Source organism: Mytilus trossulus, chromosome 2, assembly GCF_036588685.1.
Source record: "Mytilus trossulus isolate FHL-02 chromosome 2, PNRI_Mtr1.1.1.hap1, whole genome shotgun sequence".
Taxonomy (NCBI): domain Eukaryota; kingdom Metazoa; phylum Mollusca; class Bivalvia; order Mytilida; family Mytilidae; genus Mytilus; species Mytilus trossulus.
In genome coordinates this window covers 17,721,911-17,737,899 of record NC_086374.1, presented here as the reverse complement: position 1 = coordinate 17,737,899, position 15,989 = coordinate 17,721,911, and the positions used below count along the sequence as shown (strand labels likewise).

Below are 15,989 nucleotides of genomic sequence, written 5' to 3'. Positions count from 1 at the left end.
AGGTTCAGTAGCTATTCCCATGCATATTCAAACCAAGAAGGAAAGACACAATATATCAAATAGGTAGGTTCTGAAAGTGAATTGACTTGCTGGAATTGTCACAAAAAGGGGGTGAGAGCATATATTTTGCCTTACAATAGATGTCTGAAGGACCAATAAAAAATTGTTGTTGGAAGGGTTCTTTATCATGCATCAAGCATAAGACTCTAAAAATGAGACATCAGATTTAGCAAACTCATCAGATTCACACAACTTCACAGAAGTAAAAACATGTATTGTTTATCATGCCTAGATAGTTTGCACAATCATATACTGTAAATTCAGAAATTATTGCGAGGTTTTTATTATTGCGAATAATGCGACTGAGTTGTAAACGCAATAATTAAAACTCGCATTTTGTAAAATTTTAACTGAATTAAGCATGACTTTTCTCAAAATCGTAAAAATTAAAATCGCATTCAAGTGTAAAATGACAAAATCGCAATAATAAATGCACGCAATAATTTCTGAATTTACAGTACTGTACTTTGATATTTTAAAGCTGTGAATGATTTTTATTTTCATAAAAGAAGGTGTGAGATCCTGATTTTCTATCCCTAGAACTATTAACCATCATCTATCAAATATTCTACACCCATTGGTTATTCCTAGTGATTTCCATGACCTTAAAATGATATATTTCCAAGGCAGATACAATTGATTAACAACAGCTGAAATTTAAGAATATGCCACTTGAAATATTTGGTATTTGAACAACATTTAACTGACATTCTGGTTTTAATCAAGTCATTTCCAAACCAAATTAGTGAATTTTCATCCCATTCCAGCATTGATAAAGTTATCAAAGAAATTTGAAAGGATGACCTTCTTGAGCTAAAAATTAGCAATATCTTGTCCTTTTCTACCTTAATTTTAAAACAATCAACTTTTTCTATTTAATTTTTAAAATAAAGAACTTGCTAATTTGATTTTATGTAAATCCAATACAGGTTTGGATCATTCATTCAAACAAACATCTATCACACTGCAACAATATAATTATACATATGTACATAACAAAAACAAGGAGTATTTTAATGGAGGCAAACATTGGTAATTGTGTATATACAAAACTAAATGAATAACAAGGAATGTTAAACTATTCCAATATGGTTAGAACAGTAAGGAACAGAATTAATTTGATAACTGTATTTGTTGATTGAATCAAATATAGATGCAAGCAGAAGCTGACATCACTAATGGACAAGGTAAAATGTTAAAACATCTGTAATACTATATCTAAAAAGTTAACACAAATATAACATAACTTGATGCATTTATCATTTTTTTTTATATAAAAGATGTACATTTTTTGTATTGTAATTCATGTGTTTATGAAAGTTCAAATAATGTAACTGATGAATGCAGAAAACAAAAATCCATGAAATATGTACATCTATTTTGTGATCCATATATGCACATCCTCTTCAGAAGGCAGAGACCAGTATTTTATTTGGCTTTGATAATTAAGAAATCAATGAGAGTAAAAAAAAATCAAAATAGAAGTTGCAATTTTCTTTCTGTCTGAGAAAGTTTAATTGATTGTTCTAGCAGGAGTTGACATTAAAGCTGTTTGCCCTATAAGAACCATATAGTTAACCCCTGTTGGTCAAAAAGAAAATTCTTTGTTACTGAATTGATGTGTTAATACACCACCAGAATTCTACTAGAAATTCTACTGGCCCAACACTAGCGGACTAATATAAATTCAACATATCAGTCCTGAATAGCATATTGATGTAAACATAAACTCTAAATAATAAAGTAAAACTAGAACTTTGAGGGAACTCACAAAAGAATACACCCTCCCCACAAAACTATTACATGAAGTTAGTAAATATGATTATCTCCCCTTTATAATAGTTTTACTATGATTTTATTACTTTATGGTCAACTTCGGTTCAGAGCTATAACTTTCTGTTCACTTTTTTAAAAACCTCTTTTGGAAGAATCTTTTCCAGTTACTTGAAAAGAACATATGTCGTATATCAATCTGTGTTTAACCTTTAAACAAAAACTTTAAATTTCAGCCTAAGAATGTATTATTTTGTCTTCTGCTGCATTGTCTCTAATGTGATTTTGAAATAGGTATTGGCTTATTGTTAATATACTACAGTGTACTTAGTTCTTAAAACATTATCTGTATATTCACTGAACAACAGTAATTAGTAAATAAGTAACATCTAACTGTCAGTAAGTATCAATAGTAAGTATCAATATTATACAAGCAATCACAATTCGTCAGTAAGCACTTATTTGTACAATTTTTACACAAAAATCAACATGATGTTAAACAATAAACAAAAAACAAATAAGAAACAAAAACTTCAACAATTACAACTGAAACCACACAAGTGTTAACCATTTTTATTGCAAGTGATCAATTAGACAGTTAGTTGTCTTTAAAATAACAAGTATGTTGAAACAAAAATTCCTGAGGCAGAACACATGAAAAACAGAAAGCAAACATCAGTTGTTTTATAAGAGCAGTATTAATTATATTTTCTAACAACTATTTAAATTAATTTTAGATCAAAGAACAAATTACACTGACCAGTTGCAGTAAATTGGTTGATACCTGTTTGTTTTAGTTTGTAAAGAACTTTGGCTACTATCAAACAAAAAACTGGAATATTGCTAGTCACTCCATATCGCTACTACACATCTGTATGTTGTTTTGAACCAACAGTTTTAGAAGGTTTGTCTGCACTGATTGTGGTAGACACTTCTGATATGCTCTTTTGAGAGTCTGCATTTGATTGGTTTATATTGTCAGTTGTTGAGCATGCTCCTGATAGACTAGTAAGTGGCTGATCATGTGTTGATTTTTTATTTGGCATGGCCTTATTTTGACTTTCCACTTTATATGTCTTTGAATCTGTATATTTTTGTTTATTTTTTTCTAGTTCTTCTTCAGATCTTCGTATCCATGGTGATTCTAAACACTGGTGATCCTGAAAAAAATCATAAAATAAAAAGGCTTTTCAGCAAAATTAGAAATAGATGTATGATGAACTGCTATATCATTACATGTATCATGTCATACTACTACATGTATTTGAATTTTATATAGATAAAGGAAGAAGCGGTATGAGTGCCAATGAGACAACTCTCCCTCCAAGTCACAATTTATAAAAGTAAACCATTATAGATCAAGGTACTGGCTTCAACACAGAGATGTGGCTCACACCGAACAGCAAGTTATAAAAGGCCCCAAAATTACTAGTGTAAATCCATTTATAGTCTTTGCAAGTTCTTTAAAAAATCTTCTCATCAGTAATCACTTCAGCTTCAGTTCAGCAGGGAAGATGACAATAAAGGGCATGTGTTTAGATAGCATCCAATTTATCAAGAGTTATTATTCATGGGCATTTTTGTTAAAATAATTTACAGCCAAATTATATTGTCTCTGGTAGATAATTGTCTCATTGGCATAATAACAAAATGGTTAAATATCATTGACTGCATGGTTCTGAGAAAGGAACCAATGGACACAAACTGCCATACTTATAGTTGGTAAAATAAATGTGCCCATGTTGCATTATGGTAAAAATCAATATATTTTTTAAACATTATAATAATCAAATAGTAAACATCTGTTTTTTTATACTGACATTTCTTTAAAGATAGTGTAAGTAAATAAAAGAACACTTACATACCAGCCTCTCCTGATATACCAGGTGGCTTGTGTCATTGGCTGTTGATCCTGGACTTGAGATTGTATCATCATCAAACTCACTGATCTGATTATAGTCTGGGGGTGGGGGCAGGTTACCATCAGGGGGAGATTCCTGGGTATCGGACTGGACGTTTTGTGCAGGACCAAGTTGTGTTCGTAATATATCCAATATCATAGCAATATCTGAACACATCTTGTTCTCTAGTCGACTCAGTTGTCTGTTAAGATAAAAATAGAAAAAAAAATAGAAATCATTTCCTAAACTGACAATGATCTCTAATCTGTGAAAAAAATGAAAAAGTAAAAAAATGCCAACAGTACTACAAAAGGCTGGTGCTAAAATCTTATCTTGCCTAATGCATAAAAATTTTCAAATGAAATCAGTATAAATTTCATGATTAAAGATGGAAGAAAAGTTTGACCCATAAGTTCTTTTTATATATTCATACTGATTTACTTTAAATGCTGAATAATTGGTTAAAATAAATAAGAATAACACTATAAAATAAGGGTATCCAGAGCGCTTTTACCTTGTCAATTCATCAAGCCTTCTTTCCACATCCTGGGGACTTGTATGTCCTCCTCCTGTCTGGAACACCTCTGATGCTGGAATAAACTGTTGTCCCCCCTGACATTCCTCAAACTGGGAGTGTGTGGAAGGACTGGAAACAGGAAGTGTCATGGACGAGGTGGACTTTGGCACACTGGAACTAGAGGTCACTCTCCTCTGTAAAAGAAAGATATATATAGGTTAGAAAGGGAAGCTGAGGATGTTAATGATAATATCAATGACTTTTATTATGATGAAAGGATTACTAACAGATTGAGGGACAGGTTGGTCAAAATCTTTAACAGCTGCAACTTTGTAGCATGGGTTAGAACAGCCAAGTGGCACTCTTCAAGCATCATGCATTAAAAAATATTCATCCTCCTCTACATGAAGTTTGACAAAGTCCTTACTTTTAAACAGCCACAAAAGAAGAGGTATTTTTTTTTTTCAGAATGAAAAACAAATGGACGCTAAAATCTGTTTTAAGGTTAAACTGGAAAAATTAGCTATGGACTCTTTCTTATTAAACTCACAATGCCAACATTTTACGGATAGCAAAATTGAACCACTTCTGTGTTGCACATTTTTTTAAAAGGTTGTGTGTGATGCATTGATGGACGGACGGACTGACATTCCTTTATCAGGAGGTATTACCTGGGTATCCGAACTTTGACTATGTTCCTGTAACAATGGAGTAGCATCTTGGTCATTCTGTTTGCCTTGGTGCTCATATCTCCCTGTTACAGCATTTACTAAACTGTTAACATTGGCAAAAGCACCTACAATGGAAAATAAGATTTTAATTATTTAAATTGTAAAGTGTTTATAAAAGAATACTTACAAGACAATACCTGAAGTCTTTTGTTATTTTTTTTGTCTGGGAATTTTTTGATGGCATACCTATGATATTCTCTAATGTAAGACTTCATTTCATACTGTGTACAGAATCAAAAATTTTGAAATATATGAGATAACACACAGATTTATTTATAAGTATTAATGCCACTGGATTATAGGTTTCACTGTAACAGACCCTGAATCAGACAGGGGTGAAAACATTTTACAGAAACATGTTTATTCTTACATTAATTTAACTTCCGAATGTAATTGTGCACTCAGATACTTTTTGTTCACAGTTTCCTTTTCCTGTTATGGTATTTCAAGATATAATTTGGATAATATGCACTAGAAATTAAAAATTAAGGGGAGATAACTCAGTAATTTGTTATCATTCTAACAAAAAAATATCTAGATATTTCTTTAATTACCAGACATTCAAAAAACAAAATAGATCTATATTTCTAACTCAGGATGAGGGTTTACTTCAAATTGGATGGTTAGGTCATCTATTTTTATTTCATCCATGTTTTGAAATTCTTCTAAATTGTTGATTCTTCCATAGGAGGGCATTTAATATATTGCAATTCATTCAAATAATGCTAACACATTTGCTCTTTGTTTCATCAAATCAAACTGTTTAACTGGTCAGTCATGTTGTAAATGAAGTGCAAGTTGAAAACGCATCTTTATATTTTAATTTGCATATCACAACTAAAATAGTTTTTACATATACACAGGGTTTCCGCTGGCGGTCGCCATTTTCGCAATTTGCGAAAAAATAATAATTGTGGCGATTAAAATTCGTCCTTGGCGAAAGAATTTGGCGAAAGAAATATATAAAACGATTTATTTTCAGCCATCTTGTTTATTTACTTTTTTCGGGTTTCTCCGACTTTACCAATCAGACAATACTCGGAATTCACCTTGAACTCGTTAAGATTTTGACAGAAAATCAATAATCAGCTGATTACACTCATAGCTATCGACATCGAAGGACTAATTAATAAAGGTGTTGATTGTTATAATATGACAAAATGATATGATTAAATGGCTTCTGTCACATGTCACAAAAGGGAACTATTAACCACTTTGCGACGCACGTGTTTGAAGCAAAATTTTTATGCTGCCTCTCCTTCTTTTAATGATAGTCCAGAAAAGAAAATCGTTGTTATGACGGGAAATGTTCAAAAGCAAAAAAGATCTCTGATTTAAAACTTTATCATTTAACTTTCATATAGATCATTGATTTGAGTGGGTACTCCAAAGTCGTTTCAGTGACACATGTATTTCAAGCATATAGTTTTACTTATTTACAATGGTCTAGAAAAGAAAACTGTCGTTATGAAGAAATATATTCAAAAGGTTGGCATGAGAGGCATGAGAGTAACCCTTCAATGTAATGACTACACCTTACATGAGGGATCAATTTCAAGTGATAAGATGCTTCGTTCTGTTGTAAAACCATTTCTTATTTAGGGGGGGGGGGCTGAAAAAAAAAGGAAAATTTTAAAAGAAAAATATATTGTGTTACTTGGCAAAAAAAATAATAAAGTGGCGAAAAAATATATTGTTTTGGCGAAAGAGGTGGTGAAAAAAATAATTGACCCAGGGGAAACCCTGCATATACATATACATGTAAATCTGAATTTAAGGCATTTCACAACTAAAATAGCAAATACATTCAGTTATAAGCTAAAACAGAAAACTCAATTTTGTAAAAAATAAATCAAAATGACAAGAAATCATTTGTTGGGAGCTTAGAATCAACCAAATTTATAAAACATATATATAAATAAGCTCATAGCTATAAATCTCATCACAAAAGTACAAACCAACAAGAGATGAACCAAATCCTGAAGGTCGTTTACGTTCTTCCTTCGATTCAAAGTCATCAAACTTAGCAGGTGTGATATCTTGTCCAGCTTTGGCCGGGGAGAATTCTAAAATTCCTACTCCACTTTCTCTGATGTCTTCATCACTTGATTCAAAGGACATTGACATTGTAGGTCCATCCTCTTGACTCTTATGTCGCCGTAATCTTTTGGCCCGAGAGGGTCGGAATTTATATTCTGTTTCATCTACATTATAAATTAAATATAATACAAGTATAATCTAAAATTTTATTTTATAAAGACAATTTTAAAGGCTTTTTGATGTACATATGCTATGCATGCATTGCCTAGATAAATTAAAAAAATAAAAAGAGAAAATATAAACTGTGTTTTTCAGTCAAATTTTCTTAAAACCGTTAAAACTAATGAAAAATTGGACCAAAAGTGACATTACAACTCAAATATTGCATACTAAAGGTGTCAATACTTTGTAACATATGATAAATAATTTTAAAATATAAGCTTCAAAAGAATGGGAATATTTATCAATAGCATCTCACTATTGTAACCTGGAGGTTGTTGAGGTTAAAATGTTGAAGGTCTTTTTGATTACAAACTACTCCACAAGCAATAGCCTTTCAAAAAGTGCTATAGATCGACTCTTAGCAGATGAAAATGGAAAGTGTTCTCAGTTTGTAGAATTATTCATTTACTAGAATAGCCACATGCACCAAAAGCAACAAATTTTACCACACACATGAGGTCAGACGTTATGAAGTAGTATATATATATTATATATATTGATTAACGTTGTTGTTTACTCCACATGCTCCAGAAGATTTAACTATTTATAGATAAAAGTTACCTGTGTAAAATCTAATTGCTAAAATAGAGAGGACAAATCCGATACTCTACGGGATTGAAGGACATTTACTAGGTTTGGATTGTCCTAACCAATCAATAAACTTTAGTTATTCATGTCTCGTAATATCTTCCAATCAGGTAGCAAGAAAAATTCATGCCCTTTCTGTCCATCGTTCAATTTTTAATATTGACTCCTAGGAGTCGATAATAAATCAACATAGGTCAAATTGTTATAAAAAAAAGTTTTCTGAACAATTTTATAGTCTTGCTTTTCCATTCATCAGAGAACCCAATAAGGAACACTATTATGTCTTGTTTGAACCACTTGTATCAGTTTAGTTATTCAAATCTAAAAAAAAAACCTATACATCTCCAATATGGTATTCAAGGGAGATAATTTGATAAACTTTAGTTACCTTGAGATCCTGAGGAAGAATGGAAAGACTTGTTAGCTCTTCGATGACGAAGTGTTGGCCTTCGCTGATTTTCACTATCTGTACGAACAACCAACTCTTGCTAAGAATAGATTATATTTATATGTAAAATGAATGGTTAATTATGGAAGTGTTAAAAAAAATCATTTTCAAGTTAGAAATAATTATGTCCTTTGAAAGTTCAGGACAAGTCATATATGTTTTTTGGCAAATTGTTTTGTTATACCGTATATCAGGTTATTGTTGAGGAGGTTTAATTTTCCATTATTTTCACGGATAGAACAAAATCACCAAAATAAATTCCCACAAATCTAAAGTGTTCATGCAAAGATATCGATATATGTTTTGAATCCGTCAAAATTATAACCGCCAAAATGTTTTGTACACCTTATTCAATGAAAATCGTGAAAATGACCCACTATAAGGTATATCAGGCTATTAGTTAATCCAATTGAAGTATTGTTTTTTTTTTAATGTTGAGCCTTTTACAGCCCACTACAATTTGGTTTCTTCTCATTGTTGAAGGTCATATGCTTGCCTATAATAACTTACATCCACTTCATTTGGATTAGGATGAGTTAACCTGATATAGTAGAAACCTTGAAAATTGTCATTGCTTGAATCAAATCATATAATCTGATGTTCAGTTGTTGTAATCTGTTTATGTGGTTCATAATTGTTTCTCATTTTTTTGTTTTTATATAGAATAGACCATTGTTTTTTCCCATTTGAATGGTTTTGCACTAGTAATTTATAGCTTGCTGTTCAGTGTGAGCCAAAGCTTTGTGTTGAAGGCCATTCCTTGACCTCAAATGGTTTACTTTTATAAATTGTTACTTGGATGGAGTGTTGTCTCATTGGCACTCATACTAAATCTTCCTATGTTTATATAAGAGATGTAGATATAGGAAGATGTGGTGTGAGTGCCAATGAGACAACTCTCCATCCAAATAACAATTTAAAAAGTAAACCATTATAGGTTAAAGTACGGCCTTCAACACGGTGCCTTGGCTCACACCGAACAACAAGCTATAAAGGGCCCCAAAATTACTAGTGTAAAACCATTCAAACGGGAAAACCAACGGTCTAATCTATATAAACAAAACGAGAAATGATTGTTCTGCAGAGAAGTAATTGTTACTAAATAACCTACACCTAAATCAAGAAACTACTTTTTTAAGTATCAAAAGCTTGGTAGTGTGGTGGAATCTGTATATTTCTTTCTCTTCATTGTGCATGATTTTACCCAGATCACTGAATATACAAAAATAGTAAAATACTTTATTCAGTACCAAGTTTTCTTTTTATCTTCAAAAATATATCAATACTTACATCACGGAGGTCAAATGTGACCTCTAAATTCTTGATAAAAAAATCTGAAAACTCTGGATACATATCTAGAATTTCTAGGAGATCATCCCGATGAATTTTATGTAAATCACAGTAAGTCAAGGCACGAACATTACAACTAGACTTTCCTACATTCTTATGTCTACAAATATTTTCTCCAAATACATCATCTTTTCCTGAAATGATAATTAAAAGTTATAAATGTTGTATCATATGAAATTGTTAAAAAGCAGAAATCAGTATAGAGTAATTTTTATGTTAACAAAAAACAGTATCGTATGCATCAAATGATTCACAAATTTAAGTGAGGAGTACATGAATCTTAACGATTACATTTTAGTTCATGTTATACAATTTAACTTAGATTTTAATGAGTCTCATATCTGAGTTTCTAATCAGCAGAAAATATCATGGTTATAACTTTAAAGCTGTATTTGAGTAAATAGTACTCAATTACAAGAAAGTAAAACCTGAGGAAGCCTAACAACACAGTTACAACACTTTGAAGACCATTATGTAATTCATTACAATTTACTCCAATACCCAAATATGTAAAAAAAAAAAAGAAGGTTTTTGATGTATTTTAGCACATTCCTTTTATACATAGTATGGTTACATTGCTTTAAACTCAATCTGAACTATCACTGGAAAACCTGAAAAACATCGGCAATCCTGCTTTACCAAACCTTTTGGAATTTTGGATCCTAATGCTCTTCAACCTTAACTTTGGCTTCATAAATATTTTGATATGAGCATCACTGATTAGTCTTATGTAGACAAAACGCACGTCTGATGTACTAAATTATAATCCTGGTACCTTTGATTACTATTACCAAAGATATAAGTTTTTTCTTTCATCTCATCATTTATTTTGCATCAACCTATAAAGCCTCAATATAGTTTTAATTAAATATTGTTTAATAAAGTATTGGCTCCATAACCCATGTAAAGCTATCCAAAAATGCTATATAAAACCAGTAAATCTACCTAAGGGAGTAAGGGAATTATGGTCTTTATCTTGCTAGTGTCTAAACTGTCTACAAAATAAATGTACCATTAGTAAGTATAATCTTGTAATTTTTCTATTACCTAAAATAGCTACTACTATATCCTCTCTAAGTATTTCTATAGAGCCTCTAGATATGAAGTACATTGCTGTTAAGACATCTCCTCTGTGTACTAGGGTGTCCCCTGGAGGTACATGGGTAGTCTTAAACTTCATTGATAAAGCTCTCAAACAACCAGGACTGGCTCCTGCAAAAAAGACAAGGAAAACTTAGTATTACATGTCAACATAGAAATTCTTCATTTTTTCAGTAGAACTTGTTTATTCTTTTTGCTAACCATGACCACTACTATGGCGTGTTTAACAACCTTGACTACCTCCGAGGGTTTTGCACAGTCATTATAATAGGATGGTATATATCAATGTTTTTTTCAAAGTCTCAGGTAAATTCATGACATTACTTATTATGCATATATATCTAGAAATCTTATGTTAGCTTTTTGGGGATACTTTTTTTGAGTATAAATAGTCAGGAACATAAAAAAAAATAAAAAAGTACTTTTTTTCTGTTGAACTAATAGGAGAAAAAGAGGTTATATCGAAATAAATAATAAACTTAATTACAGAAATGGTTTAAATTTTGCTATTTTTTAGTTTAAGTACAGCTTATTTGAAAAAAAATTGTAAAAAATATAGGTCACCGATGAGTTAAAAAAGATATTTTAATTTTAATGCCTAAACATGGCATTTTTGCACCAAAGGGAGGCAATTTGGAGCTTTTACAATGACATAAACATTTTAAAAGTCATCTGGGGCCAAAAGATTCCGATTTTTTGGGTTGATTTTTGTACCATATCATAAAGAACAATAGTGTAATAAATAATATTTATAATGAAAAAAAATGTTTAAATTTGACTGAATTTTTTGTACACTCCCTCGAGCCTTCTTAAATTCAATTTCTTTTACTTTTCTCCCTTATAAAATAACCTTCTGCTTTGTATACCTACCTTTAAATGCTGGACAATTACTGATTAAATTTTTATTAAGATGTAAACATATATCTGCTTGTAAACATTCAGGGAAACTCTTTAACACCTGCAAAAGATACAATTTATTAGTACAGTGAAACCACCACCAGTTTTACAAGATCACAAAAATGGGGTTTCAATACAGGTTCAATCTATATGAAATGGACTACAAAGGAACCTTAAATCATTAGTCTAACAACACAGGTTTCTGCTAAATACAGGTGGTCTCTAAAACAGGTTTCTCAAAAAGGCCACACATACATAACTTCAATTGATCATAAAGAAACCCAGTTGTTTTTAATATTGGAACCCCCCTTTTTTTTGGACGAATAATGCATTTGAATTTGGACATATTGTTGGAGCCCCCTCTCTGTCCTGGGTATGGACCCCCCCCCCCCCCCCCCCTTTAAAATGGCTGGATCCGCCCCTGATAAAGTTTATGCACATGGAAAGACAATTGAATACTTAATCTATATATACCAATACACAGATGTAATAAAAATAGTTTCTCTCCGCAGAAATCAATACATCTGATATGAATGTTCAATGCAAAGATGGAATCAAATTTCCAACACTGCTTTTTCACAGCAATTATTAATATCTTTATTGTAAAAGTCTCATTCACAAATCAGGATTATAGACTAAACTCCATGTTTAACAACTGAAGCACGATTACTTACAAGATTGGAGGCATGTAAAGAACAAATTTTACAAAATCCGTTTTAATCAGCACACTGTTTGAGAACTATATACATTGATTATTTTAATTGACAGTTTTAATCAATTAGCACAGTCACAGCAGAATTTATTCTTAAACATCACAAGTCTTTGTCTTTTTTTATATTATACATGCTAAACATTTACAATTTCGATATTAGCCTGTCTAACCTTTTTTTTTAATGTCAACCCATATTTTAAATCCCTTAAATTCCTTTTTAAAAAAAATAGTAAGATATTTTTTTATGCATTAGTCAAGATTTTCTTACAAACAGTTCTGTAGTCGATTTCACCAAAAAACTTACGACTAAGATTGATCGTAAGTATACTGAATTATGCATGACTTAAAACCAATCTTAGTCTTTTTAGTTTTTTTGTGAAACTGACTCCTGATTTCTAAATAAGACATTTACATAAGATTTTTTTTTTTAAATGATGAATGTGTGCATGGTACACATATGCCCCTGTTTGAAAATGAAAATAAAATTCACCAATTTTAGAAAAGGGACATAACTTGAGAACAGAGAAAGTGACGCCACTCAAATTCATTTTTAAAATGTGGTAATAAGCATTGTTTACAAGTTGCCTTAAATTTTGTAATAAAGGCAAACTAAAGATAGTGAAACAGAAACCAATATCTGGACAACAGACAGAAAAGGATAAATCTTAATGCCCCTGTCGCCTAGAAGGTATTAGATAGTCCTTTGATGGTCACCTTTTAAAAGTTTAAGCAATTATCATCATCTAAAATTCTAGAAAAACAAACCAAATAAATTTTATCATCAAAGTGAGCAATTTAAATTTGAACAATATTCCCAAGGGTAATACTGATTAATATTTTATTGATCGTGTTTCATGTAGCATGGTCTATACCTAACCAAAAGTAAATGACATTGGTAATAACTATTAAAGTTATATAGCAAGCTCATATTAAATTAGATACAAAACCAATCTGTGGAAATTATGATATTTTATCTGGAGAATTGTTTTTTGTTATCTTGTTTATAATTGCAGGCATTTTTCTTAGCGATTAGTTTTTCCTGTCTAATATATAATAATCAACAGGAAATTTTGATCTTTATTATTAACCTTATCTGTAATGGCAGGGTTATTTGTTTTCCTTTGCAGTTTTCCACTAACTATAAATAAAGGAAGTTTAGTAGGTGTTTTAACTGGCTGATCCTCTGAATTTCTCTGATATAATCCAGGATAACTCTCAGTGCCTGACTGATTAATATTTGTTTTGTACCTCCATTTTGTTATTTAGGTATATTGCTACTGTGGATTCAATATTATTTGTTGGATACCAAATTTATGAATTTCAGTAATACAGGGGAACCATATATTTTAATGTTCAACAAATTACAAATTGTATAAAGGAATGTAAGCAAACTTTGCCAAAACAATTAAATTAAATATGCATGAAAATGCAAGTTTTCCTCAAACAACAAAAATCGGTGCCCACGAAAATAAATAAATCAACAGTATTACATTTTTGGCCTTGTCAATTCAATCTTTTTTACATTCCACTACTCAGTAACTGGTTACAGACCAATTTTTTAAACGAAATTGACTACCCATTAGGGTCTTTCACGGTCAGTAGCTGGTTGACTTACCATATTCATATCAATACCATTTGTATATGACCAAGCATGTTGGAAATATTCCTCTAACCTCTGTCGTAATGGGTTGGGAATTTGATGAAAACGTATAAATTCTTTGATTCGAATCATTTGTATATGGTATCTGGATGTACCAGAGTATAGTCTCTGAATAATTGCTGAAACATTACCAAAGATACTGGCATACATCAAAGCTGAAAATAAAATTATTACAGAATCATTTCAAATTCATACATACTTGAAGAACAAGTACTGTAGATTCATTATTTTTCGTTAAACACCAATTTTTGTGGATTTCGTGGGTACATATGGTCCACGAAATTAAATGTTCAACGAATGACAAATTTGCTATAGGTGTGTATGCAGAGTTCGGCAAAACCACGAAATTAGATATCCACGAACATGTGATTTTCCTTCATCCACGAAAATTGGTACCCACGAAAATTAATGAATCCACAGTATAAGATTTTAAGCATTCTATTCATGACATCAAAATGGACTCTAGATTTGTACTATTATCCTTCATACCTGCCAACTTTCACGATTTAGGCGTGTACTACACGATTTTGACCTTTTGTCACGATTGCACGATCGTGTTCCTGAAAAATCCTCTAAAACACGATTTGGTGAAAATCTACACGAAAAATATTGTTGTTCCCGATTTTGAACTGTGTCCAATGGAGGACAATCGTGTTCAGCCAATCAAATTGTATGTTTCTCATGATCAAATTAATCAGCCAATCAAAAACGTTTTCTCTCGAGATTATTTTAACATGCTAGATATTGAACTTGTGTTGTATTCTTCTGTTTGTTGGTCAGAATTGTAAAAACGTGAACATAGCAAATGACTTTTCAACTGCAAGGAGGTTCTTACACAGAATAAGAATAAAAGCATGGCTGATTGACCAACTCCAATGATGCAGTACTAACTTGAAGATAATAAATAGTAGTTTATTCACTATTACACTTGCTGTAACATAATTTTATTTATGTATTTTAAAATCATTTAAAGTATAATGAACGATTCATTATTTTTCACATGGATCCCCCCCCCCCACATCCACATAAGGAATCCCTTAAGGAATCCCTTAAATGAGGGACTACCCTTAGTCAAGGGATCACTCTTGTAAAAAATAAAATAGAAAAATGTAGATTTATTAACATAAAAATGGGAAATTTTGACATTATATTTGGGACAGCTTTTCTAAATGAAGGGTCCAATTATTTTGAATTATAAAGTCGATTTAAAGGCCAAGAACTGCTGAACATATCAAAATTCCTGGAAATTTGTAACGACCATATAATACCAGATAGATCATAACATAGGATGTATAGTTTTTTTGGGAAAGTTTCTTCAAACAATATGAATGTAGATATAGGAAGATGTGGTGAGAGTGCCAATGAGACAACTCTTCATCCAAATAACAATTTAAAAATTAAACCATTATAGGTTAAAGCACGGCCTTCAACACGGAGCCTTGGCTCACACCGAACAACAAGCTATAAAGGGCCCCAAAATTACTAGTGTAAAACCATTCAAACGGGAAAACCAACGGTCTAATCTATATAAACAAAACGAGAAACGAGAAACACGTATATATTACATAAACAAACGACAACTACTGTACATCAGATTCCTGACTTAGTGTTCTCATTTGTACTTAAATTGTGGTTTTTAATGTCCTTACATTGAGGGGGTATCCCTAGGTGTTAATCCCAACCTGATAAAGGTCCTTCTTTGTGTATAATTTTAAATTGGAAAAGTCAACAACTATTTAGTATCCTTAAATATGAAAATAATTCCTGGTCTTACAGCTACATGTTCATACTTTCTGCTGATATAATAACTAGAATCATGCAAATAAACTTAAGAAAAAGGCATGTAAGCTCATCTTACAAATATGACACTTTTTCTAGACCACAAAACAGCACGCGCAAAATTATTCGCCGCAAAGAATTGCATGTAACCTTCGAAATTGTTGTCGCGCGCTAAAACCCCCATGGGCATTTTCAAAAGTTGGCAGGTAT

At 31.4% G+C, this 15,989-nt stretch overlaps 2 protein-coding genes across 7 annotated transcripts in view; one reads left to right on the top strand and one right to left on the bottom strand.

Moving 5' to 3' along the window:
• The window catches only part of LOC134706645 (sepiapterin reductase-like), a 345,856-nt gene that overhangs the window by 192,728 nt on the left and 137,139 nt on the right, over nt 1-15,989 (top strand). The gene's annotated exons all lie outside the window — the stretch shown is intronic.
• LOC134706638 (potassium voltage-gated channel subfamily H member 6-like) overlaps nt 1,871-15,989 on the bottom strand; it is an 88,846-nt gene continuing 74,727 nt past the window's right edge. For 5 of the 6 annotated variants that reach the window (XM_063565746.1, XM_063565747.1, XM_063565750.1 and 2 more), the window contains 10 exons: nt 13,956-14,155; nt 11,602-11,689; nt 10,678-10,842; nt 9,571-9,764; nt 8,221-8,320; nt 6,941-7,186; nt 4,923-5,047; nt 4,249-4,445; nt 3,699-3,936; nt 1,871-2,993 (listed from right to left, as the gene is read on the bottom strand). In XM_063565746.1, the coding sequence (XP_063421816.1) occupies nt 2,697-2,993; nt 3,699-3,936; nt 4,249-4,445; nt 4,923-5,047; nt 6,941-7,186; nt 8,221-8,320; nt 9,571-9,764; nt 10,678-10,842; nt 11,602-11,689; nt 13,956-14,155 (1,850 nt within the window). In that variant the 3' untranslated portion in view covers nt 1,871-2,696. Of the gene's footprint in view, nt 2,994-3,694; nt 3,937-4,248; nt 4,446-4,922; nt 5,048-6,940; nt 7,187-8,220; nt 8,321-9,570; nt 9,765-10,677; nt 10,843-11,601; nt 11,690-13,955; nt 14,156-15,989 lie in introns of all 6 variants that reach the window. The other variant, XM_063565753.1, reaches the window with a different exon arrangement.